Genomic DNA, 25,957 nt, shown 5'->3' with positions numbered 1-25,957 from the left:
TACTTTTCACAAGTATTTTATTATCTCCAGACTGAAAACATACAAATAAAACAAAATGAATCATCTTTCACTAGCACAGAAATTGTTTGCACAGCACGAGAGGTACTTGTTTGTTTCTTTAATGGAGAACATTCTGTGAAATAATAGACAAAACATTGAAAAGAAGGGTAGATGATCAAACACATAAAGAACATGGTTTAACGAATATAGGCACAAACAGTCGATCTATTTTATTCTTGGTTTTCGTCACTGTATATACTGTAATGTTTTCTGTTAACAGAAATGTTAACAATAAACAAGTACCATTCAATGGTGACTGTGTGTTTGTGCGTGCGTGCAAATAAGTGTGTGCATGTGTTACCCTAAAGGTGAAAGAGCAATAAATAAAGCAGTATTCAGTGTTGATTTTAAATATATTTCACTACTTTAACAAGACTTTAAAAAATGACTTAACATGAAATAACAACTGTTGAATGTGGTTATATAAATCTCTCTAAATATATACAACAAAAATTATATTATTGAAAATGTATTCCTTTAAATGATCTTAATGTTATACAAGTGTATAATTTAGTGTAAAATACCATATGTTTCACATTATATAAGTAAAAAATGGATCCCAAAATCAGTAATGCAGTGGCACAGACATGATACTAATCTCTTCTATCATTTAATACACTCATAAATCAAATAGTTTAATTGGGATATAAATTTGTCATCATCAGCCTTAACAAAGAAAATGAAACGGGTTCAAATATATTTCTCATGTAGAGTAAAAATAAATGAGTTATTTCAAGGGCTGATAAAGAAATTCTAAGCATTTTTGGCAAGTTTCAGAAGAAATATACAGTACATGACAGACTTAGCAGCTACAACTTTTTCCATCTATGATCATATTTTCTTAGAAAACATAGTTGGAAAATGTTTGGATTATCAAAAGTTTCAGTGATGTAATAATGTAACAATGTTTTGTCACTACATATTACCTTTATGAAACTTTACTATAGCCTTTACTTTCGCGTGTGCTAATAATATTACACTACATTACATTACATTAAAAATATGAGTGTCTATGGATAATAAACCATTTTTGACTTCACCTGTCTGCCTCATCTACGCCTTAAGAAATGAGCAACTGTAAAGAATGAAGCCTTTATTTCATGAAACTCCTGGTGTTTCGCTCTTAAACTTAAGCTGTGGTGGACTCATCGTCAGTGGACTTCCGAGACAGAAACCACACCTTCATGGGTTCCTTCTTCCCTTTCATGGAGATGGGGCCTCGGTATTCCAAATTAAACTGGGGGTCAGCATTCTCAGCAGACTGCAAACACCTAAAATGCAACATGAAGACCAACAAAGATCGCTTACAGTAAGTTCTACAGCCCTGGGGATTTTGGATTCTATTTCATTAGCTCTGTGATGACCTATCTGTGTCCAAAAGAAAATCCAATTTACTGTAATAATTAAACATCTACAGGTTTTTTATCTGAATGGATGCCAGTCTGTCTTTTATGGCTAATGCCATCATTGTCTCAACAAATTACAAGTATCTTTTAATGCCATTAAATGTTCTTTCAAACCCAATTTATTCCTCTTGAGGCTGTGATCAAATCCAGACAATACGCCACTGAAAAAAAAATAGGGAGGGGATTCTACTTACCGGTAAGTATATTCTGAGACATTTATTTTCCCCTTTTCACCAGTAGTTTCTGTACGACTTGTGAGGTTCACCGTATTTCCAAAAAGGCAATATCTGGGCATTCTCTGACCAATCACCCCAGTCACCACTTCTCCAGTGTGGATCCCAATGGTGATCTACAAAGAAGAAGGAAAAATATATATATATATTCGCTGGAATATATATATATATATATTCGCTGGAATATATATATATATATATTCCAGCGATCTCGAGCATATATATATATATATATATGTGTGTGTGTTTATTTTTATATATATATATATATATATATATATATATATATATATATGTGTGTGTGTGTGTGTGTGTGTATATATATATATATATATCTTTATATCTATCTATCTATCTATCTATATATAAGATGGATGGATGGATAGATGGATAGATAGATAGGCATAGATATATGTAAATATATAAAATGCTGTAATTTTACTTAAGTTAATAAACAGACCAAAGATGACCCCATTTTTCACGTAATACTAGTAAAATGAAACTTAATATTTGTGAGAAATCAACACCATTATATGCAACACATTACAGGTTGTCAAATTCAAAATTCAGTGTCAGAAAGAAAATATCTGAGTTAGAAACTATCCTAGCAAAAACAAAAAAGCTTATGCAATTGGAAGAACATGGAAAAATAATTTGTGCTCCACTGAAATTAATTCTTAAGCTAGCAACAATGTTTTGTGGATATGTTTGAGTTTGCTAGATATGCTCCATGTTAAAAATAATTTTTCTTTTTTTTTTTTGATTTTCAGTGAACTAGGATTTCTCAAAATTGTCCTAAATAATCTACAGACTAAAGTTTATACAAAAACCTGACAGGACTTCAGTTCTTGTTGTCTTCAGAGCGTGAAGACGATGCGAGTGTCCGGGACAAATGAGGATCTATTTTCAGACACAGGATTGTGACATGATTTGAGTCTGTTTCTGCCACTAGACTGGACTCCTCTTGAGCCATGACCAAAAATAAACAGCCTTTTGTTAACCTGACATCATATTCAAGTTCAGTCTCAACAGTCATTGATACAATAACAATCTTAAACAGTCCGCTAAACAAAAGTGTGCTGTTTTTTATCAACTTTTCACTGCTTATGACCTCACAGTGAAAAATTTCCTGTTACAAGTATTGTATAAAAGTGTACACTCAGTGTTTGTCGCATATATGAATTTCTGAAGCAGCTTTAAAAAATGTACACAAGTAGACATTTTTAGTGAAAATCATTACCATAGAGAAAAATGTAAGTGACAATGTGTACATGCACTTAAATAATCACAATTTATTTTAAAAATATGTCCCTTTTTTAATTTTTCCACTTAATCTTCGTTCTTGAAACTGAAGTAGGTACATACTTCCATTCACTTAATTCATGAGAGGGGATCGTCTCACCATGACCCCCGTGTGTCTACGAAGCAGCACTCATGACAAAAATTTTTAAAACATCATATAGAATCATCTCACCTTAAAAGGAAAAACATTTCTGAAACCTGAGAATCGTAGCGCACCTGTACTGGTTCATCGTCCACTTTGACTTGTCCAGCGATCTCGAGCATATCAAGAGCGAGGTGACAGATTGATTTGGCGTGGTGTGTGCACGGCTCTGGTAAGCCACTCACTGTCATGTATTTATCACCCACTGTTTCCACCTGAATGAAGAGAAACATTTTTTTCTCAATATGAATTATATTACACCTTATTTTACCACAATGGTACTTTTGGTTCATGTAGTATCGTCTCTACATGCTGCATTACAAAGAGGTCTTTTTAATGGACAGTGCAGATAAAAATAAACTGGAACACCCTGAAATAAACACTTAAAGTCTTACGTCAGCTCTAAGACATTCAGGGCCTCTTTGAGCCCATCTAAAACTTCGGGACCACCAATTCATTCAACTATGAAGAGTAAATATTGCTTCTTTTGGTGACCCAGTGCCTGAAGCTGATCCCCTGGAAGTGCTGAGGTCTGTTTGACTTCTTAAAGTGCATTCTTGTCTGAAAGCCTGGAGTGTAAATCTCCTGCATGAGGCCTATAAAGAGGTGCAGACCCTCAGTAAAACTACACTGTGTTTAGAAGTTAGTGCTAGTCTTATGGTGAAAAACTCAATTGACATAAATACTGCACTCCCTCACTGACTTGCATGTGAATAATAGCATTATATAATTCATCCAGAGAGTTGGTGTCTTTCACTTGTGTATTTAAGTACCAGTAAATAAAATAGAAGTTACTTTGGTTATTGATACCTTAATCACTTTGCTGCATTAGTCCTTCTCATTTGAATCCTTTACTCATCCCTTTTAATTACGTTACTAAGAGAAATGTACACAAAGGCGTGATGTAGTATCATGGTGAAATTCTAGATTCCAACCTTGTATACATAAGGATTATTCCGAGAGTCTGTCAAGATGTCAAAACGCGTGTAAACATCATTGAGCAGGTTGACTATCTTTATAGCTCCCTCGGCCGAGGCGTGCTTGCTGCAGAAGGCATTGAATCCCACAATGCCACTGAAGAGAATTGACACGTTGTCGTAGCGTTTTGCCGGAACGGGTCGTTTGTGTCGCAATTCATTGGCAACAGATGGCGGCAGAACAGAATAGAGCAATCTGGAAGAAAAACAAAGGACATTTTGAACAAATTTATGTATGTACAGTACATACTCAAGAGCTCTGGGCCAGCGCTCTCAGACCGGTGTCGAGCCTTAAGATCGGTATTTCACTTGATCAGCCACCATCCTTTCAAGTCATTTTGTGATGTAAGCTCCTCTCAGATGGGAGAATGGTGTTTCTATGGTAACCGGTTAGATCATGGCTGCCTGTTTCAAGCAAAATACTTTGCATGATGCATCGTAACACAAGGCACAGAGAAGAAAATAGTCAACACAAGAGCATCTATAAAGGTAAATTCTGAAACAACTTCTTAAATAACCTGAATGTGTATGGAGTGTTTTACATGTTTAAACAGCAGCACAAACTACAGAAATATATGATTTCATGTGAGAAAACAGTGATGGAAAGCTCTTAAAAGGCAATGACAATGCTGCACTTCTCTCAATATTTAGAAAGGAGCCATGAATTCTAATCAATGTCCAGAGCTTAAGGCAAATTGGGAGTGGAGAAATGGTGAGAATAATAATGCCGTGCTCCACCGGCAGAATGAAAATCATTTCCTCTGAGATCACACAGGCCAGCTACAGAAGTCTTAATAAAGACCAAGCTCCACCTTTGTGCTCCTCTAGGCTCTTCTCTGAAAAACACAGTTAAAAATCACTTCTTTTCACCATAACAGGGACTGAAGCGTAATTTAGGTAAGCACCAGCAATAGATTGTAACCCATGGTGATGTGACTGTGACATACAGTATACTCTTAGTGTTTCTTGTCTCAAGTCCGTCCTTTAAAGGAATGCCCAAGAAGACAAGGCTTTCATCTCACTGAAAAATTAGCTATCTTTGTCAAAAGGCAGACAAAACAACACAGAACAGTGTTGTGTTGGGGTTTTTTTTGCTTTTTATCAGCAGTATTCTAACCTGTCCGTCTTTTTCTTCTCATCTTCCAAGGCCCGTAGCGTGTGCTGCAGGCGATCCGTCAAGATTTCCAGCTCTTGAGTCAGTTTATACTCCTCGCGAAACTGCTCCCCCAGCAGCACCAGGTCACGCGTGGCATCGTGTAGCGGGATGTCGCTCAGGTACAGCCCCCTCCGTGTGAGATCGTCAAGGTTCATAACACTACAAACACAGACAAAGGAAAAGATGGCTGAAAATTGTTTATCTGGGCTTCTCACATCAATAACATCACACCACGCATCGTGACTTTAAGAGATCATAAAGTATGAACCGACAGCAAATAGATCCCAAAAACCATTCCATGTCTCATTCGTCCCAAGCTGAAAGCTCCTTTTGTCATAAGAGACTGTTATAGTCAGGGGAATGAGCATTCATCCCTACTTCAGCCATGAAACCACCTCTGTAAACTGTGTTTTATCAGTACAAGATCTACTGAGTCCTGCACCAGCAGCCAATATCTCATATTGATTATTGGTTAATAGTGTTTATGTAAGTACCAAAGATGACAATGAGGTCACAGGAAGAGTCAATGTTAATTAACAGCTCACAGTCCACTCCATCCCTTCCAGTTACATAATGATTCATGATGCTTCCTTCCAATGTCCAGCCCCTCTATTATTCATCCAACATTATTATCCATCCAACATCCACAATGTCCAAAGTCTGTGTACCCACGGCCCGGTCCATCTCACCTAACAAGGTTGAACTTGATTTTCTTCTGTCTTCCTAATTGTTTGATACACAAGGGCAACGCTCACTCATAGGAGTAGAAGCCCTGTTATTATAAATCCAAACAGATAAAGATCTTCATCGTTCTCCACGGAAAGAACCGCCAGGCACACGACATCTCCATTCCTCCCGAGAGTCCCTCATGTAGCCCAACATACCTTCATGACAGATCGGTTCCCCAAGACCAGCATTACTTTTTGAAATTATTTTATCCATTGCATTATCAATTCCATGATTGGCCCAGATGGAGTTGAAGAGATCATGCAGACAGAGTTCCCAGACAGGACAAAGGAAGCAGTGATGAGAGTTAGAAGGGAGGACAGAGGAGAAATAAGACACCAGTTCATCATGGGGCCACATTAAAGACAAAAAACACTCACGTCCACACTCACACCGACGGACAATTTGGTGTGATCAATTCACTTAGACTGTATGTTTTTGGAGGTGGGAGGAAGCTGGAGAACATGGAGAGAATCCAGGCAGACATGGAGAGAACATACAAACTCCACACACAAAGGAATTGAACTCTGAACCTTCTTTGCTGTGAGGCAACAAAGCTGCCCACTGCGCCACTGTGCTGCCCAAAGTCCCCCCCCCTCTATTATATCTGTTTGAATCTGTCAGTTTATACAGAATAGACATAAATGATGAAAGAAAATGTATCTTGCACTGCTACAGGAAGAGAAAAGAAATCCATTCATCCACATCCAAATGCCAGTGGTTTCTTCTGACAAAATCCATGGAGTTGTTTGTGTGTAATCCTACTAACACACAAACAAACAAACAAACAAACAGATGCCAATGAAAACATAGCCACCTGGCTGGAGGTGATTAAAGAATTTAGAATTCCAGGACTCTCATCTCTGTCAGAAATTGGTGTGTTCACAGTCAGTGGGTAAACGAGAATTTATGCTTTCATTTAATGTGTGCTTGAGTCACCTGGGCGAGCAAAGAAAGAGGATGTTCTCTGCCTCTGGCAAGTAAATCATCTGTCCCTTCAATCTGAGACAGCTGATCTCCACCCCCGTCAGCTCATCCTCATTCTCTACAGTCTCCACATTGAGAAGACCCTCCTGTTGGGATTAAATCATATGGATGAGTATTCATTGTGTGTTCTCTGTGTTCCATATCTCGTTTTATGTTCTATTGCCTTACGTGAAACGTGCATCATCCACCACGGCTGAGTATCACCTCAAATTGCATCATAGCTTAGGTAACACCTCAGGAGTGGTTGATCATGATCAGTCCTTTCACAGTAAGTAGCATATACCATACTTTAATATAATTTCTACAAACCACGGTTATAGTTTTAACATCTAAGAGTCTACTTTTTTGTGTGCAAATAAAATTGTTCTGTTATTCCCCTCACAAATCTTCCATTGATTTCTAACTGAAATCTGTGCTCTTTTGAGTTTTTAAAAAAAAGATTTACTTTCTGACTCTACTATCTATTTATAGTTATAGCTTACCATGACATTTAGACTCTCGCACCGTCTGCTCCATGTATAAATGGCATTGGTTTATTTACATACTCTGCAATCTCTACTTTTAAACATCTCGTCTCTACCAATGGAGTCGAGGAAACCCACAGTCAAATGTTAGGCAGCTGCTAAAAATATCAACAAGCTCATAAATATGAATGAGACTATAAACATATTCTGTCATGTGCAATCAAATCACATTCTGATTTAGAATTGGGTGTGATTTAGTTCTGTCAGAGATTTGTGCTGCTATACAAGTAATACTGATGTGATTAGCACAGTGAAATAAAAATAAATTAGATGTTGGGTCTACCTTGCTTCGTAAAACGAATACCGTGTTGATGTGGGAGAGAATTCCATGAAAACTGAAGTCAATGTGAGGACGGACCAAAGAAAAAACTGAGGGGAGAATACAGGTACCAGGCTGGAGCTGCAGAATGGAATAAGAGAAGCCAAAACACTGATTTCAAAACAAATACGTACCACTACATCCTGGAATTCCAATAAAAGTTCAACGGAACACAAATTTTTTTATAAATTCACCCATCAAAAAGCATTTCCATTCATTTTGCAAATAACATGCCCACCTGAGGTAGAACTCGATAAATGGCATTCCCACACTGTGTGAGCATCAGATCTTTGTCAAACATGATGTGGAATGGGAAGGCCTTGCAGAATGTGTACGGGCTGATTCGAGTCTCCTGTGTGCCGTTCTCTTCAAAGCCGTCCAGGTCCTCATAGAGTGCTTCTTCCTCTGAGTCCTTCTCCTCAATCAGAAACTTTATGTGATCACACTCCTTATTTTTGGGTTGGATCATCTGCATCAGATAAAATTAAATAGTCAAACTAATATAAATGATGTTGTTGCACAGATGAAATAGCTTTCATAGGTATTGTATTCTTTCACTAGCTTCAGGACGGATGCATCCCCTAGCAAGTACTTAATGAGGCTCAAATAAACTTGTTTCTCCAGCATCCACACTAAATCAAAATGACGTAGTTGCTTTCATTAAATAAGTCACCCATGCTGTATCAATTGACAATATTACCCAGTTACAAACGTCACTGACCTCAAGTTTATTATCATAGAATTAACACAGGGTTAAATTGCATTATTCTTTGGGCTTATGGGCATAAGGCGTGCTGACGCTTCTGTTGTCTCTGCACTTGGTTGCCACAGCAACAGGGGGGTAATACTTACAGAAATTGTGTGTCACATTTAGAGCTTCATTTTCTGTTCCTCCATTACACAAAGAATTGCTGAAAAATGGTATCCTGTCTTTAAAATATGATTAGGCTTGAGAGAAAATATTACTTGTCTCTGAAACAAAGTGGTGACTCCAGCCAAATGCAACTGGTTATTACTGCTGTAGATCACAGGCTGTGATTTGTAGGCTACACATTGACATAGAAATAAAAAAGTCAGGCAGTTTACGAGACTGAATCACTCACAGTGGTTGACCATACCTGTTACACGATAATGAGCAATAAAGATTTTACAAATGTATGTTTCTTCAGGTTGAATTACCTAATAGATGTTCAGTCAAATTCATCCCCAGTTTGATAGTTAAATTAAGTTCAAATAAAATAGTGGAAAAAGGATCTCCTTGAAAGACTTCAAGCTAGAGGCTCAATAACATAGCTCTAAAAATATCCTCTGACTCACAGACATTAACCAAAAATGCACCGCTGAACTGCAGTTGTCACAGAGTAGGTCTATTTCCGTTCATGTAATTGTGTCCCTTTTGGTTGTTTCATTTTAACCATATAACCTCATTCAGTTAACGCATATTCTCACGCAAAAAAAAAAAGAAAAAAAGAGAATGAAGGGTTTAAATTCATCTTTTTTCATCGTCAGTATAAGAGTGAGCCATTAGAAGTGGAGATTTGGTGTGTATGAAAATAAAACAGACCTTCATCTCTATCTCTGTGCCGTGGATTTGTTGGGCAACAGTTTTAATGATGCCGATCACAATGTCTTGCAAGCCTTCTCGCTCCGAGTAGTAATGAAGAATCAGATTGTTCCCCTTTTCTGCATCTGTGCAACGGAAGGAGGGAGCCCTCATCCCAGGATAAATTGTGCCCAGGTGGTCATGGAGAGCATCCAAATTCTGAAAATTTTAATGAGAGATTAAATATGCAACATTCAAACGGAGCACACATATGAGTCCTGGCTGAGCTGTAATGAGCTATGTAGATAATGCTGTACATTATGCATGAGACTTAAAATGCCCCAGCGTTTTCAAACTGAATCAGTGGATGTTGAGATATGTTTAACTCTTTAAGTATGATTTAATATTCCCAAAAGCTGGAACACAATGAAGTTTCTCATGGTGCAAAACAGTTGCCTTCTTTTAGCACTTCCTACTCAGTGTTCAAATTCTGCAACTCCAGTTAATAATGCAAATTGTTTGTAAAAGATTAAAAGTGTCAATGAGAGATGAGTCTAATCCCAAACCTGCTCTAGGGCACAGAAAATACAAGACATTAATGTGCTGAATATTAGTTTTTGTATTAACTGCACTTTGTCTGTGAAATCAGTGGAGTTACGCATTTGAACAAATCATTTTGGAAAATCATTTAAGACTTTTAGAACTTACCTGCAGGAACTCACGAACATTTGATCCCAACACACGCAAGATGGTGTCGTATCCTGACTCTTGGCAAAATTCAAAAAACATCTTCCCAAATAACTGCAAGATGTCTCCTGCATCAACCTCTGAAATATATAAGGAATCACATCATTATCTCCATATTGTTTTTTCAAATACCACACATATAACATATATTTTTCTCCAATAATTCAAAAAATGAAACTTACTGAGAACTTTACTCGCAGCTGCAACAAGATCGTATGTTTTGGCATCTTCATATATGATTCTAACCAGGAACTGACCTTCGATATCAAGCTGAGCCTCCCTCCTGAAAAAAAAGAAGTAATCACTGTCAAACTATGAAATGCACATTTCAGCACAAACATGTTTGAAAAACCAACACTTTTACCTTCTTGGATTTTCTTTTAGAAATTTTGTTTAAAGCAGCTGGAGATTTATGATGGCACAGTTAATTCAATATTAGGCCTAATTTGTGTCCAGCCAGCCTGCTATATTTTAAATTGATTCAAAAGAAGAAGAAAAAACTGGTTTCACAACTATTGAGCAGCTTGGATCTACTTTTTTGGCTAAAAACAAAAACTCAAGGAGCTCCATGCTCTAAGTGCATGTTGCTGTGTGTACATTTTCCAAATGACACAAAATTAAAATTTAATGATGTTCTGATTACTACTGTTTAAGTAAGAAAACAGACAAGATTTACAGCTCTGAGCAGAAACATCTATTTTATCAAAATGTGCAACAGCTGAAATAACATGCTGAGCCTTGAAAACTCCAGTAAAGAAAATAAGAGTTCATTTTCAAATTATTCAGCTTATTACAGTTTGAATGCAGTCCAAACGTGATAAACAAAGCAATAAATTACAAAGAGCTACATTTGCATGGAGATAAAAAGGATTTTTTTTATAGCTCTAGTTTCTTGGTAGCTGAAGCATGACCACTTTGAGAACATTTACAAAAGGCAGCTGCTGCTGTTTTTTGCATGCATTTTTTTAAGGAGGGTCATGTCTAGGGCAATTATGAACACACTTGAAAAATGGACTTTGTTCCAGATGGGTTTTTTTTAAAAAGTACTACACTACATTATATTAAATGTGTTGTAATGGGGTGTACAACATTCTCCAATAGTATTCAAACACTACAATAAATAAGACACAAACTGCCAATGGTACAATATAATCAGGTTGGTGTACATTATTCCAATGTGTTTAAGTATAATGTTAAGAAGGGATTTAAAACCTACCATTTAGTATGTATACACAACTCTAAGTCTTTTAAAAAAAAAACCCTCATTATCAAATAAATATTGATTCTACCTCATAGTGACCATTAGACACCATCCTGTGGGTTCCCTTTAAATCTCTGTGTCACTATGCCAAGCTGTCTGTCAACAGGTTGGAATTTTATGTATTTATTTACAGAACAGGGGAAACCTTTACCTTTGTGTTACCAAAGAAGAACTACCTGTGGGGGAAAAATCCACTCACTCCAGAGATTTATTTTTCCTTACATCTCAGACTTGAAAGAGATGTAAACAAACATTTAGCATTCTTTTTGCTGCATCACTGAGTAAAAACAAACAAACAACTACTTTAACTTAATTTGACCAGTAAACTCAAGGAAGCGAAAAATAAAAGCAACAAACGTATGCTTGTTTTTGGCTGATAGCATTAGCAGTCTGGATGTGTTAGTGACAGCAGTGCCAATCATCACTTGGATCATCTACAAATGCAGTGCCAGAAAACTTAGAGAGATGGAGATTTGTTACAGGAAACAAGAATAAGCACATTTTTAAAATGTAAAAAAAAAAATTCTCAAATATGTGAAACTTTATTTTGGGTGCCAACTTGAATTTTTTTTAAACTCATACTTTGCTTTGAAGCATGTGCACATTTACAATTGTATGCAAAATCTTCAATTTCTCACTGCATTTATTGATGACATCTGTTATACGGGTTTACATTGTAAGTTACGTTTTCAAATTACAATAACATATGCCTAGGATATAGAATTTGGTACATTAGGTAATTATGGATAAAACTACATAAAAACATAATGGCATCGAGAACAGTTCCATGAGTATCACTAAAATGTTATGTAGATAATAATGTATTATTTCTATCAGTCATAATATATACCCTTACAGGGACCCTTTGTTCTATAACAACTGTTTTCACTTTGGGAACTTATAAACAGTTCTATTTGACTGAATAGAGGTGGTTATGAGTTGTTGTTGTTTTTTACTATAAATAAGGTATTGAATTTGAATACGTCTTCCTTCAAAAAGCCAATATCTCCATCTCCAGTTTTTGGCAACAACAGAAATGTGTGTGATTGGGCTTCATAAGTGCTTCATAAGTGCTGCATTTGCTTTACCAGTGTCAGTATGAGCCTGGAAAGGCTACCCGATAGATTTACAGGAAAACTGTGGTGGAAACACTGATAATGACTTTGGCTGTCCTGCAGCCCTTGTGGGTCTGCTTGTCCACTGGATAACCTCCGGTAACAACAGGGCTGAGGGGCGAACTCATGATCCACAAAACTCACTTGATGTCTTCCCACACCTCCGGGCCGTAATTCCGTAAAACCAGGAGTTCCAAGGCGTGATTCACAAAACCATACTGTAAATTTATGGAAAAACACGAGCTGCGTCAGTAACAATTCGGACAAATACATTTGCTCCCCTAAATATACCTGTTGCCTACAGTCCAGCCATGTGTTTTTACATACATAGATATAACATAGACAATGTTAAAATACATGCGCGTTTATATACCATTCACCTGTTTCTAACCACGTTTGACATTTGTAACGTAACGGCGCTACACGGCGGTGTCCGCTCAGAAAATGTCTGAGGAAAATACGCGATGTCGCCCGATAAAACTCCCAATTCCTCAGTAGTAAGCGTAAATGTAGATTCTTATTTACATACCATGATTTCTGCTTCTCTTCTTTCAGCTTATTTTTGTGCAAAAATCGGAAAATCTCACGCAACGTTCATCGTTTGATGCTCGTTCCTTCGACTATTCCCCGTTATCCCTCAGTGACTGGCAGCCGAATGGTCCAATAGCAGAGTAGGGTTGATCTTACATAAGCGACTCCTAGCCAATCAGAACTCAGCTGCGTTTCTGAGCGACGCTCTGAACCTGGAATCACCCAATTTGCATTCTTCACCCGGGCCAGTGGTGAGCGCTTTAAACTTCACAGGTAGCAAATCTACGAGCTGTCACACCACAATGAGCTGTTCAATAGGCTGAAACGTTCTATTATTATTATTATTATTATTATTATTATTATTATTATTATTATTATTATTATTATTATTATTGCTGTTGTTGTTGTTGTTTTACTTTTTAGTTCTTGTTAAACCCATTTGTGATTTGACTCTTTTCTTTATCCCTTATTTGTAATTATCAGTGTCATCCATCCATCCATCCATCCATCCATCCATCCATCCATCCATCCATCTTCTGTAATCTTTTGCAGGGTCGCCTTGTCCAATCAGATTAAAAGTATGAAGTATAAAGGTATAAAGGCTATTATTTCACTTAATGAAAATTTGAATTTAATTTGATTTGAAGAAGCAATTTTTTTAGGTGAGTCTCCAACTCTGAATGATAGAAAAGAATATTAATATTAATAGGTCTGTTTTTCCTTGTTATTTAGTTGTTGGTTTGTTTTTGTTTGCTTTTTTTTTGTCTGACAGATGCAACCCAATGTAACAGAGCTATTTTATTAGTTTTATAGGTGACTGCACATGCAGTAGGCGAAGTTCACACTGCAAGGCAAAGTCACCATCCATCCATCATCTACCACCGGGTCGAGGAAAAGGCAATTTTTTTTCCTATTTGAATTTTGGCCACTTTCACAAGGTTTTTTACATCAAATATACATATCTGATTTCTCTTGAAGTCTTTCACCATTGCTGTGAAAGATCTTCATCATTGCTGTATTACAACAAACAACTCAAGAAATGAATGCCTGTACTGAAACTTTATTTTGTTGATGGACTATCAAGCTGATGACATTTTTGTTTGTTAATAACCGGCTTGTTGTAATTGTTGGACCATGTTATGATGAAGAAATCATGTGCCAAGATGAATGAGAGAATTCATGAAAAAAGTATAAAACACAGTATAAGGCAACGTGTGAACACAGGTCTAGATTTTTTAATAACTAGGAATACATCAGCACTGAATTCATATTATATCATGACACACTGTTCATGTTTTTAATGTAAAATTTTAAGTTCCAAAGTAGATAATATAGCTGACAGATAACTGAATGTAGAAGACTAAATGTGAAATAGTTTTGCTCTGAAATGCAGTAAATTAGAAGAATAAACTTTCATTAAAAAGTAGCTGAAAATTTTCTAATTGTACTTGTATATCTTCCATCTTTGACTGTCACATGCATAAACATGGTAAAATAAAGCTGAAAATAACAGACCATTAATTAAAAACTGTAGTCAATAACATACCGGTAATTATGTTTGTACCAATATTTATTGTGTTTTAATTACATTGCAGTAATGACTACAGCAAATCATTAATAAGTGATAGTAAAACATTCCTTATGTTCTCTTTCCCCTTATTTTGGAAAAAAAAACTGTAATGAAACAATAAGTATAAACACGTGTGTACGGTGAAAACAAGTTAAAAAAAATTGTATTACTTATGCAGTATAAGGAAAATGCAATCTTTGAATGCATATCTCCTAAATGGAAGTCGAAGTTACATATTATTACAGTATAAATATTCTGAGTTGGAACAACAAACCACTGGAAGAAATTATTGAAATTATTTACAGTTGAATTCATATTGAACCACATTTAAAGAATTTAAGGTTCATATTGCTACAAACAAGTTTGTTTGAAAGAAAGTGACTATTTCTCTCCACTACAATTGTACAAATGGACAATCGTACAGAAACAAGACTAATGTCTGACATCGCTATAATGAAGCAGCTTTGAATATTTGACTGCTTTGAAAATGACCAACATCAAATAATCCAAAACAAAATGTCCAAGGTGTCAACTCTGCATTCTCTGGAAATGTTTCTTTCACTATCGCTAACTTTTTTTTTTGCCTCTGCAGCAGCTCAACTTCATTTCAGACTCAGTTTTTTTGATGTTATCAAAGAGGCCTCCAAAAAGTAACAAACACCAGGGATGTCCTCTGGGAAGTTGGCCGGAAGATCTTGTCTGCTCCTGGGAATAAAGACAAACTCTGGACGATCCTTCAGCAATCTGAGAGGAACAGCACACAAATAAAGTATGAATCTAAAAACATTATGGCACATAATATGACACTAGAGGAAACACAGAGCTCCTCTAAAAGTCGTTTCCTGTTGAGAGTACTTACCATGAAGTATTGGTTCATTAAAATGTGACATTTACTGTAAGTTTTCTATTGTTTATAAGTGAGATAAAATGTTTTTTAACAATTATTATGAAACTTGAACTATAGCTTAATTTCACCTGTAGGTTGTAGGGCTGATGTTAATTTTTCTGGGATGGCTGCAGGATTCAAACTTATTGGCCAATGTCACGTTGTTCCCAAAAAGGCAGTAGCGTGGCATCTTCACCCCAACTACACCAGCCAGCACTGAACCAGTGTGGAGGCCTATGCGCATCTGAGGAATAAATATGTCATTTAAAATATGTCAGACTTCTGCCTGCATTTATTTAACAGTACAGTAGTACCACTGAGTTGAATAAAAACTGCCCAATTGAAAAAAATTTTTGTTCAATTAGAAAATGAAATTATAGTTTAACAATTACTGAGGGAAATGTTCTGTTTCCTTTACCTTCTCATATCTTCAGAATAATTTGACATTAGAAAAAACATTGAGGGTATCATTAATCAAGCTTTATTGTTAGGAACCAAAGCTCCAGTAGCTGCTCGATATATTATTACAAAATTGTATATACACATACTAAAAGGTATGCTGTTTGATTTTATGGTAATTTCAAAGATTTACTTGTTACATCAGTAGAATGGTTTAAGAAGAAGTTAATGTCCAGACCACCTGCTGAGTAGTTTTGGTTTTCTGAGTTCTTTGCACAGTGCTTTACTTGGAACTTTGTAAGATCAGTCTAGATGTTTAAATGATGAGAACATGGTGGTAATTTGCTACTGCAGTGGGATATGAACTATGTAATGGTTCTTCTATCAACAAATTCTGATAAAAAGTTAAAAATTCAATAATAAATCACGTCTCCAAACAAGTCACCTTAATGTTATTGTAAAAGGTTTCTAGTACTGTTGAAAATGGTCTAACACACAATTCCATCTTTAATGCTGCTATGTGTGTCAGTTTCATGTACTGATGAGGGCTCTGAATAAATTCAAAATATTTTATAATCAAAATACAAATTGAAGGGGAGAAATGAGTCGGTTAGAATCAAATATGAATGAATGAATGAATGAATGAATGAATGAATGAATGAATGAATGAATGAATGAATGAACTAGAAAATGAAACAAGAAAAATATAGCTAAATCAGCAAGATTGTTGATTTTGGCATCCCCTGGGGCCAAATGCGATATGAGCTGTTTCTCCTCTTGGATTTTGATCTGGTTGAGCTCATGCATTTGTATTGGACTGAGTAAGAAATGTTATGTTAAGCCAGTTATTCTGGTGCTGTCTGGCAATACAGAAGTATCCACAGCCGTAGTACCAGACTAAGAGCAGGTCTGATTCCTCAGGCTCTCATACACCTCAATTCCCACTTGGCACTCAACCAAAATGAAACTTAATTTTGTGACTTATTATTTTAGATATTTAATGCAGTGACGGGCATTAAAAATTTCTCTGTTGGTCTTGTTTGCTTATGTGGGTCATCAGTATGTTTCATAACCAGTTTAAAAAAAACTACCACATTTAAAGATGTAGTTTTTAATCACTGTTACAGCTATAGAGAAATGTTTTTATGAATGGGTACTTGTCTTGTTCACATCAAACCATGCAGTTGATAATAAATATAAGCATGTGTAAGCAAACATTAAGTGAATTAATTAATCTTGGTTGTCCGAAACATGGTGAGGCATCTTCCTAGTGGGCATGCCTCCTCCACACTGTGTCCCAGTGGATATACTGCATGACACCAGGCTTGACTGGTAGTCAAATGTGAACTTTTTCCCTGGAGGCAAGACGTCCTACTACTACTGAAGAGAATGATGCTACACTTTCTTGAGTAGAGTAAGCACAACTCTTCCACACTCCAGTAAAAGAGCATATTCCAGTAAAGTCACCCACAATCATGTTTCTCACAGCATTTGTTTCAAAATTTCCCTTTAGGATGTCAGAACTCCCATATTACTAGACAATAAAGCCCTAAAACCAAATCACCAACACAAAGCCAGCCAGATTTTATACCAAGCCAACATCATTTGTTACATCCCACGAAGGGTATGTATTGTAATTGTCAGTGTTTGTGTGTTCGTCTGTCCATCCGTCCACCAAATATCTTCACAACCGTTGCAGATATAAAGATGAAACAAAAAGCACATTACCTGGGCAGCAAAGGGGATGAAAATGAGATGATGACCTTGACCTAGGTCAAGGTCAAATTTCAACTTTTGTTGACAAGACAAGGGAGAAGGCCAGTATGAGTTAGACCATAGATCAAAGCTAGTGCTTTGATCGACCTGTGCTTTGATTTACCCTGACCTATGAAAGTAGGTCAGGGTAAAATTTTGAATTCAGGGGTGTCGCGGATGTTGCAGTCTCTGACTGTATTAGTTCTCGTTGGAATTGTCAGCGTATAGGCATGTTGGCAACCTTGGAAGGACTGCTGAGACCTCATGCTGTTAACCTGGGAAATCATGAGGGATTAAATTTAGGTGAAACCATAGAATCTCTAATCCAAACCTGAACACATGGCAGGTTCACTGAAAATACTTAAATTTTGAATAAGGTCATTTTGAAGGAGAGAATCCTAAGCTCCACCTGCTGCAATTGCTTAAACAGTGGGTAACATTAACCATACATCTACAATCATGGACAAATCCCATAGTGCAGCTCCTTGACAAAGGCTGAGAGTGTCATACTCTTAAGGTAAACTCACAAACAAAAGGATGCCGACCTGCCATTTTCTCCCAATGAGTTATGTGACATGCAGATATGGAGGCTAAGGTCAAATATATATATCTGCTGGTTCCTGTAATGCTTCATCTTACGTAACTGTTCTTCTTGCAGTAGATTCTTTCGGTCAAAGACAACTGAAGCCAATCAGCCTTTGAGAGCAGAATTGAGCCTGATGAAATGACGGTACACTATCATGTGGGGTGGAGATGAGATTTAAAACCAGATTCTACCAAATTCAAATAAAATGATCCATTTTCTCTTAGCTTAACCTGACCAGCCTGCAGCTGCAAGACTTGGCAGGAAGACAGACATAATGCAAATAAGTAGCTGGTGATGCTAGCACATCTGGACATCCAGACATGAAGAAAATACATTTTTAATAATACAACATAACAATATACTGTAGCTGATTTTGTCACTACAGTATAGTCAGCTACAGCATACAAATTTTAGGCTAAAATGTCTAAAAATCCTTTTTAGAGATAATATCTAGGACTTGAATCAATTATTATTTAATGACTTTTAAATATTCAATAGAGAGAGTAGAGTATAACTTTATTGATCCCTTAAGGTGGTTCCGTCAAGGAAATTAACAAATAATTCAATAATTCAATCAATAATTCAAAAGATTAATTCATTGTCATTCATAAACACAAACATTTCATTTTGTGGGTAAATCCTTTACATTTTTTTGTATGTTAGTAAATTTTGGGGGGAAATTTTTATTTTGAAATGAAGTTTAAATTAGAGAAAAATGTAGTGTAACAAGAAAACATAAGAAGTATTATGAGTGACATCATCACAGTGAATAATGAGCACAAGAGTAAATTATACTTAAGCCTCACTTGTATTTGTTCTCCAGTCGGTGTCATAACATCGTCTGATAGCTCCATCATCTTTAATGCCATGAGGGCTATTTGGACAGCATGAGTGTCACTCTCCTTGTGGAGGCCTCCAGCTACACAATATGCATCACCAATGGTCTCCACCTGAATCAAAACAGAATAATAAAATTACTTCTAATCTGGTGAGAGAGAGAACCCAGACATGGGCTTCTTTATCGGAAAATCTACCAAGTGTTTACTGTGAAAGATTAAACCCTTGAGCAAAATAACACATGTAAAGTGGATATTCATTAAGAATTTAAAACAGACTTGCTCTTAAGCATGCAGTAGAACACAAAACGCAGCAAACTGAGGCGTCATAAAACATACATTTTAATAGTACTTAGTCCCTTGTTATATGCCCTTCTTTCTATGCGTAAATCTTGGCTGGAGAGCACACTATGAGGCAGAGACAGGATGAAACTATTTTTAGGTGGAGTGGAAACAGGGTCCTGAAGGAACCCCAGACTTCCTAGCATTTTACGAGATATTTGTCAAACATGCTGGTCTCTCTGTTATGCTTAAGAGACACTTTGATTACAATTTCCAACCTCCCTGTAGATTAGCAGCCTTTGGCAGACACTGTAGTCACAGGTTTAGCTGTAGTATGAGTCTGCCTTTCAAATTTGTTGGGAAGTAGTGTTTTTTACTTTCAAAATGTTATAAGGAAAGCCATATGCTGCAGAGTATTTGACATTATACACCCTATGATTTTGTGCAATGTACTTAGTTACATAGCGGTGAAAGAAACAGAAAAAAATGTTAATATGTGGGCTACTGTAATCCTACATGTGCAGTAGTGTGATATCTTCTATATTTAACATTTTGTGCACTATTATGGTGAGTGCATTACATAGCTATTGAACCACTGGGAGCAGAGATTACACCTTTATGCCACTTATAAAAAATGAAATTCAAGGTCTCTCTTATTGGATTCCAATAAGTTTTGGTCAATAGCTAACTGTCTCAGAAAATTATAAGTTTAAAAAAAAAACATTTATTGTCTTCAATATTCCATAACTTGCAAGACAGAAATTGTTTTATAGCATTTTTTTAATATAGTAAGTACAACTGAACCTTCACTTGAACAAATATGTTCATAAAACTAAAACTTAAATCATTTTCGGATTTTTTGAAATAATGTAGCTAAAATTCTTTCATTTCTTTTAATATTACATACCATAATGTTAAAGCAGACCTTATATAATCATTTTACTCAAAATATTCCACATGAAATATAATAGTTTGACAAAAAGTCAAGCTCTTTCACCTGCTGGTACCTGTTTGTCCCCCTTGAACTGCCATCTAATCGTAGTGGGACAATTTGAGTGCCCAAATGATCCTAGGAGCACCACCCACACCACTACAAAAGGTCCAGTTAACTATGCTACAACTAATGAAGAACATTGATGGCGTAACGTCTCAGTGGTGCAACAGGAGTGTCAGGACATCACCCCAATACTACTGCACCAAACTTGACAAGAATGTTTAATCAAAGCTCTCAAAAATCACAAGTTCGCATATTATATTAAGCAGGGAAATTGGGCAATGTCCTAATCGAGATGGACAGGATGTACATACATTGCATTACATACATTAGCCTATCTGAAGTCAGATGGACTAATGTCAGGGATTTCAGGAAGGATAACAAATGAATTCTCTTCTTGAGTGGAGATACCAATAATTGTAGAGTTGGTCTGGTCCTTGACAAACATTTCCAAAATTCCATCCACAATGTCTACAAGCGTAGGTGAGCAACGGGAACCAATGACATCATCGAACCAAACAGCGGCCATCAATAGCATAATTTGATAGAAAAGGAAAAATCTGCGACACAATGGTACTACCTGAAGCTTAAGGATCTGCTGAGGGAACAAGAGTTCTCAAAACCAAACCTAGTGCAATACAATATCACCAACCACGAATTTTGGAAAAAATGTAAGCAAGTGGAAAAAAAAAAACTGGCTGCAAGAGAAATTATGTTAAAGTAAAGTCAAGGAGATCACAGGAATGCAATCGGATCCCTCATCTATATGTATTAAAGCTAACGATGATCGCATTCACCACAAGTCAAAAGTTATTGCTGCTCGATGGGAACGCTACATCAAAAACACATTTCACAATGATCAGGAAGAGGAAGAAATTAACAAAATTTACCCAGAGTACACTGAAAATGGTCTACCCATCCTCCAGTCAGGGATAAGATGGACATTAAGTAAACTGAAGAAAGGAAAGTCCAGCAGCCCAAATGGTATATGCACAGAGATGCTACGAGTATTGGACGATGAAGGAATAGATGTGATCTACAAATTAATTTCTGGAATTTATGAAACCATCAAGTTACCAAAGGACATACTTAAATTCATTTTTGTTACCTTGCCCACAATCTCAGGCATACTTGACTGTGCAAACCAGAGCACCATCATCCTAATGTTGCATATACACACTTCCTGAACTCTCAACTCAAACTCAGAAGTGCAACTAAAATCCTAGCATAGCATACATTGTTAAAAATAATCAGTTAAGCAAATGAAAACAGTCACACAACGTCCTCTCCTGTTCCAGTGGCCTACCTTATAAACATCAAGCTCTCCGCAATGGTGGTCAAACCTTGTGTATAACTCATTGAGCATGGTGATTACTTGCATCGGGGTGCAGCGTGAGCATACAGCCGTGAAGCCCACGATATCAGAGAAAAGCATTGTAACTTGCTCAAACTTCTTGGCCTGGACTGTTTGACCCTGCCAAAGCTGCTGAGCAACAGTGCCGGGGAATATGGAGAAGAGGAGGTCCACCGTCTTCTTCTTCTCATCCTCCAGGGCTCGGTGAGCATGCTCCAGGGCTGACTTGGCCTTCCCCAGCCGCTTCTTCAAACCGTCCTGAGCTTTGGCCTGCTCACCTACCAGCACCACGTCACGCAGTGCATTATGAATAGGGATGTCTGACAGGTAGAGGCCATGGCCTGTTAGCTCCTCCAGCTTGTCCACACATGGTGAACCCAAGAACAAGATGGCATTGGACTCAGACACATAGATCATCTGGCCTTTAAGGTCCATGACCTGAAATGCAGATTGAGAAAGATGAGGAAATCTGCAGTGAACACAGAATCAAAAATTCTTGCCCTGTTCTTGCTGCTTTTTTTTTTTAACTTTATTTATGTGGGATACAAGCTAATAGCTTGTTATATAACTTAAAGTACAAATTGGAGCGTTTATTCCAGAGTAACTGTTTGCAGATATCTGTCAGTCACACAAGTAAACAAAGACAGGAGGTTTATTTACGTATTCTAAGTGCATTTGCACAAGCCACAGTTGAAATAACCCAAAAAAAACATTTTGATAAAATTTTGCACAGAGATTTGCAGTTCCCAGAGGATGAAACATATTGACATTTTCTCAAGCACCACCACAGGACTGACTTTAATGTATCTCATTAACTGTTTGATCGATGACAATTAAACCTTTGACATTCATTCACCGATGGGAACTTAGATGATATGTCTTTTTCTCAAGTATCCTAAGCTGTGTAAGTCAATCCACTGGACATTCAGAACTGAAGAAGTCTCTTGGATGAGAGACGAAACGTCTTCAAGAACTTTTTTAACGTCCAGTGGACTGACTTAAACAGCTTTGGATAACCATGACCTGGATAACTGAGAACCTACATGGACATCTTTCTTAAGTACTTCATGAAAATGTTGTACCTTCAAAATCAATGACATCTCCAACAGTCTCATCTGTGTCTAAGGCTAAACTGAAAATATCAACTTGACAAAACCAAAACTCAGATGGTTTTCATGGTAAATGTTATACTGAAACAGAAATATCATAAGTGTCCATGGCATTTTGCATTTGAAAAAAACTACAACTGGGAGAGAGTGTTAAAGGAAGTGGAAGCATCGCAGTATTGATACCAATGTCATCTTTGATCTCTAATAAGTTTCTGTCTTGTTATGGTGGGCAATTGCTGTGTACCCTCACATAAATAGCAAGAGGATGGTTTAGCCTTTGATTGGTGAACTGGTTTGACATTTGCTTCTGATCTCTGTTGGGGGTGTTGTGTTTGTCTCTTCCTCAGGCCAAGTGCACCCAACTCAGCTGCTGAGAGGCTTGACTGTTTATGAACAGCTGGATTTTTTTCCTTTCTATCTAATTTTATTTTTTACTCAGACATGACAGAGGAACTTTTTCTGCCTTAGCAGCTGCTTTTTAACTTATTTCACTTAAATTTTAAACATACCTGCCCTGTGTAATCTGTGGTGGAGAATCCATGCTTGATCCGAATGATAAACTGTGTGTTCAGCATGGTCAGAATACCCTGGAAGGTACAGTTGATCTGGGGAGACACAATCAAAAAGAGCTCCTGGAAGTTAGCACGTCTCAGTCCATCCTTTCGGGTCAATCTCTTCCTGAGCCCATGTCCAATTTGTACCAGAACCAAGTCTTGGTCCAGTATCAGATGGAAAGGGAAGATGGTAGAGAAAAGAGAAGTAGGAAGGGTCCCTGCAGAGGTAGCTCGCAATGGACTTGGGCTCAGATTTTTAGCATCCCTTTCTACAACTGTGTACAGAAGACTGGGCTGTGGGTTGGACTGCAAGATGCCGTCTTTAGCCCCGGGGGGGTCCATCAACACATCCACAGTTGTGTGATATAGCAGGCGGGCGGCAGCTTTGATTACTCCAGGGAAGAAGAACTCAGTGGTCGGGCGGGGATTGAAAAAATAGACAGTGAGCAGACCCAGATCTTTGTCTAAGCACAGCACCGAAGGTTCGTTTACACAATCCTCTGTGTCTGGATTGGGCACTGTACTGCTCTGTTTCAACAAGACATTGAAACTGTTGAAGAAGTCATGGAGCGCTCCCCCCACAACCTTCAAAATATGTCCATCCTCCTCATAGCACATGTTGAAGAGCTCCTCTCCAAGAGCTATTCTCAGAGCTTCCATTTGGATTGCTGTCAGATACATTAAGGAAAAAAGATGAAAATAGACAACATATGATTTAAAAATTAAAAATAAAATGGCACATGTTAGAATTTCAGCTTCAAATGTGACATTACCTGTTTTGGTTGAGTAAATGTTCATCATCTCTACTAAATGCTCTAGTTCATCACTGCAACTCTGATAGTCTGTACAGCAAAACATTGGACTACAGGAAGACAACAAATATCAAAGTGAGACACAAAAATCCTGTTATAACATCAGAAATCCCAGGTCATCTCATGCCCTGCTTTATTTGTCCGACCAATAGAATACATTCAATGTACTCGAGATCTAATGTAATAGTATACAGAACAAGACGGGATAAAAAAAAAAAAAATTGTCTCTTGGTGAGACAAACATTACTTTGATTAGATAATCTAGACATTATTTCAGCTAGGCATCACAGACAAAAGTGTGGGGGGTATTTCAGTGTTTGGTAACTGGGTTGTTTTTTTAAACAGATTTGTAAGGATTTCTCTCCATCTCTGCATATCTACAGCAGCCTTAATCTGAATACAACCTCGTTATTGTTATAATCATTAGTATCAGTCTGCTGAGAGTAACAACAAATATTTTAGTGATAACAAGCCTATTGAAGCAGAGACTCAAACTGAGGCTGTAAATCTTTTAAATTATCATTACTGGGGAAATACATGCTGTGATAGCAGTGTTCTCAAAGGCCTGAAATGCACAGCAGCAGTAATAGTAATTGTAGCAGTCTAAGTGGGTTAGTGTGGTTGTCTCTGATGTCCTATGGAGACAGCTGTATTTAAAGACACACATGTACCTTTCAGTGTCCCTGTTGCCATCTGATAGTCTCATCATTCGCTGGAGGGCTGTATGCAGCCTTTGGAACTGTATGACAAAGTGTTGAGCGAGTTTAAGGTCATCGTCTAGCAAGATTAAATAGCAGGAACGCTCAAAAATTATTTATAAGAAATTTTTTAAAAAGTGCATTAGGATAATATTAAAATATACATTTTTCACTCACATCGGGGCATGCCAATTTTCGGATGCTGTCTCCAAGTGAATGCAGGTTAACTCTGGCTCTGCTTGCCTTCTGATGGGGTAGACCCTCACCTATTTTTCCGTGCACGTCTTTAGAAATGGGCAATAAATCCGCAGCGCCAGTTGAGCGCTTCTCAAAGTCTGCGACCTCATTGTTTTTGGCGCTGCTAGAGAACGGACATTCGCCTGATATCTTCAGTTCTTTCAGCTTCGCGCAAAACATTTTCCTTGCTGCAATGTCCCGGTTCTCTTTTATCTAATTTCGGAGGGAGACAGTCCTGATCGAGCAGCTGCGCTCTCTGGAAGAAATTCCATCATCTAGTGTGTTCATCCAGGATACCTTCCTCCTGCGACGCACTGATTCAAATGATCAGCACCAAAAGCCAGAGACCACATACAATATTAATTGAAAACTGCACGCTCAAACGATGGCAGGGAACTATCACTGTCAGAAGCCAATGAGAAACTGGATGAAAAAAGAGCAGCTGGCCAATCCGTGCACAAGCGAGGATGTTGTAGCTGAACAACCTATCAGCAAGGAGAAATTATTTCCAGGCGACTTGCATGCAACGCACTTCTTTTTATTTAGATCAGCCTTTGGACTGGGTCCCGTTATGTCAAATTGGTGCTCTCATTATAGAATTATCGTACATTTCTGAAGCTCAATGGTTTTCATTGTTTGTCGTCTTCGTGTGATTCTATTTTTTCCTTAATGGTTTAATTTAGAATCCTAGTTTATTTTTTTCATGATATTGTCCTCGCACTGAAAATGTCAGCTATTTCTGTGTCACACGCACATCTTGATATTTCAACTTCCCCGTTGAATTTCTCTCCTGAAATAAATTGTCTGGTGTAAAATATCATAACTAGCAATCCTCATCACTCAGTGCTTAAGGAGA

General features: G+C 37.3%; 2 protein-coding genes across 2 annotated transcripts; both read right to left on the bottom strand.

Annotated features, from left to right (window-relative positions):
• Positions 1 to 13,144, bottom strand: gucy1b1 (guanylate cyclase 1 soluble subunit beta 1). Its single transcript, XM_068322378.1, has 13 exons — positions 13,028 to 13,144; positions 12,643 to 12,716; positions 10,305 to 10,405; positions 10,084 to 10,202; positions 9,397 to 9,594; positions 8,071 to 8,301; positions 7,797 to 7,913; positions 6,942 to 7,075; positions 5,238 to 5,435; positions 4,079 to 4,316; positions 3,218 to 3,358; positions 1,661 to 1,815; positions 1 to 1,331 (listed from the first exon to the last, which is right to left on the bottom strand). The coding sequence occupies exons 1-13, from the start codon at positions 13,028 to 13,030 to the stop codon at positions 1,190 to 1,192; spliced, it is 1,851 nt and encodes a 616-aa protein (XP_068178479.1). The 5' UTR covers positions 13,031 to 13,144; the 3' UTR covers positions 1 to 1,189.
• A 1,205-nt stretch (positions 13,145 to 14,349) lies between these two features.
• Positions 14,350 to 25,479, bottom strand: gucy1a1 (guanylate cyclase 1 soluble subunit alpha 1). The gene is made up of 8 exons (XM_068322376.1): positions 25,042 to 25,479; positions 24,838 to 24,905; positions 24,128 to 24,216; positions 23,310 to 24,022; positions 21,644 to 22,129; positions 19,032 to 19,175; positions 15,575 to 15,729; positions 14,350 to 15,343 (listed from the first exon to the last, which is right to left on the bottom strand). The coding sequence occupies exons 1-8, from the start codon at positions 25,279 to 25,281 to the stop codon at positions 15,202 to 15,204; spliced, it is 2,037 nt and encodes a 678-aa protein (XP_068178477.1). The 5' UTR covers positions 25,282 to 25,479; the 3' UTR covers positions 14,350 to 15,201.
• Positions 25,480 to 25,957: the final 478 nt, after the last annotated feature.

This window comes from Antennarius striatus, chromosome 8, assembly GCF_040054535.1.
Source record: "Antennarius striatus isolate MH-2024 chromosome 8, ASM4005453v1, whole genome shotgun sequence".
In the NCBI taxonomy this organism is placed as follows: Eukaryota; Metazoa; Chordata; class Actinopteri; order Lophiiformes; family Antennariidae; genus Antennarius; species Antennarius striatus.
This window is presented reverse-complemented; position numbering and strand designations above follow the sequence as displayed.

What these genes read in the sequence shown, in the direction of transcription:
- gucy1a1 (XM_068322376.1), bottom strand. Translation starts at nt 25,281, where the DNA reads ATGTTTTGCGCGAAGCTGAAAGAACTGAAGATATCAGGCGAATGTCCG. An exon ending in CATTTACTCAACCAAAACAG is followed by an intron (nt 24,023 to 24,127) that starts GTAATGTCACAT and finishes TGTATCTGACAG; the next exon opens with CAATCCAAATGGAAGCTCTG. An exon ending in ATCAGCCCTACAACCTACAG is followed by an intron (nt 15,344 to 15,574) that starts GTGAAATTAAGC and finishes TGTTCCTCTCAG; the next exon opens with ATTGCTGAAGGATCGTCCAG.
- gucy1b1 (XM_068322378.1), bottom strand. An exon ending in TATTCGTTTTACGAAGCAAG is followed by an intron (nt 7,076 to 7,796) that starts GTAGACCCAACA and finishes TAATCCCAACAG; the next exon opens with GAGGGTCTTCTCAATGTGGA. An exon ending in TGGACGATGAACCAGTACAG is followed by an intron (nt 1,816 to 3,217) that starts GTGCGCTACGAT and finishes TCTTCTTTGTAG; the next exon opens with ATCACCATTGGGATCCACAC.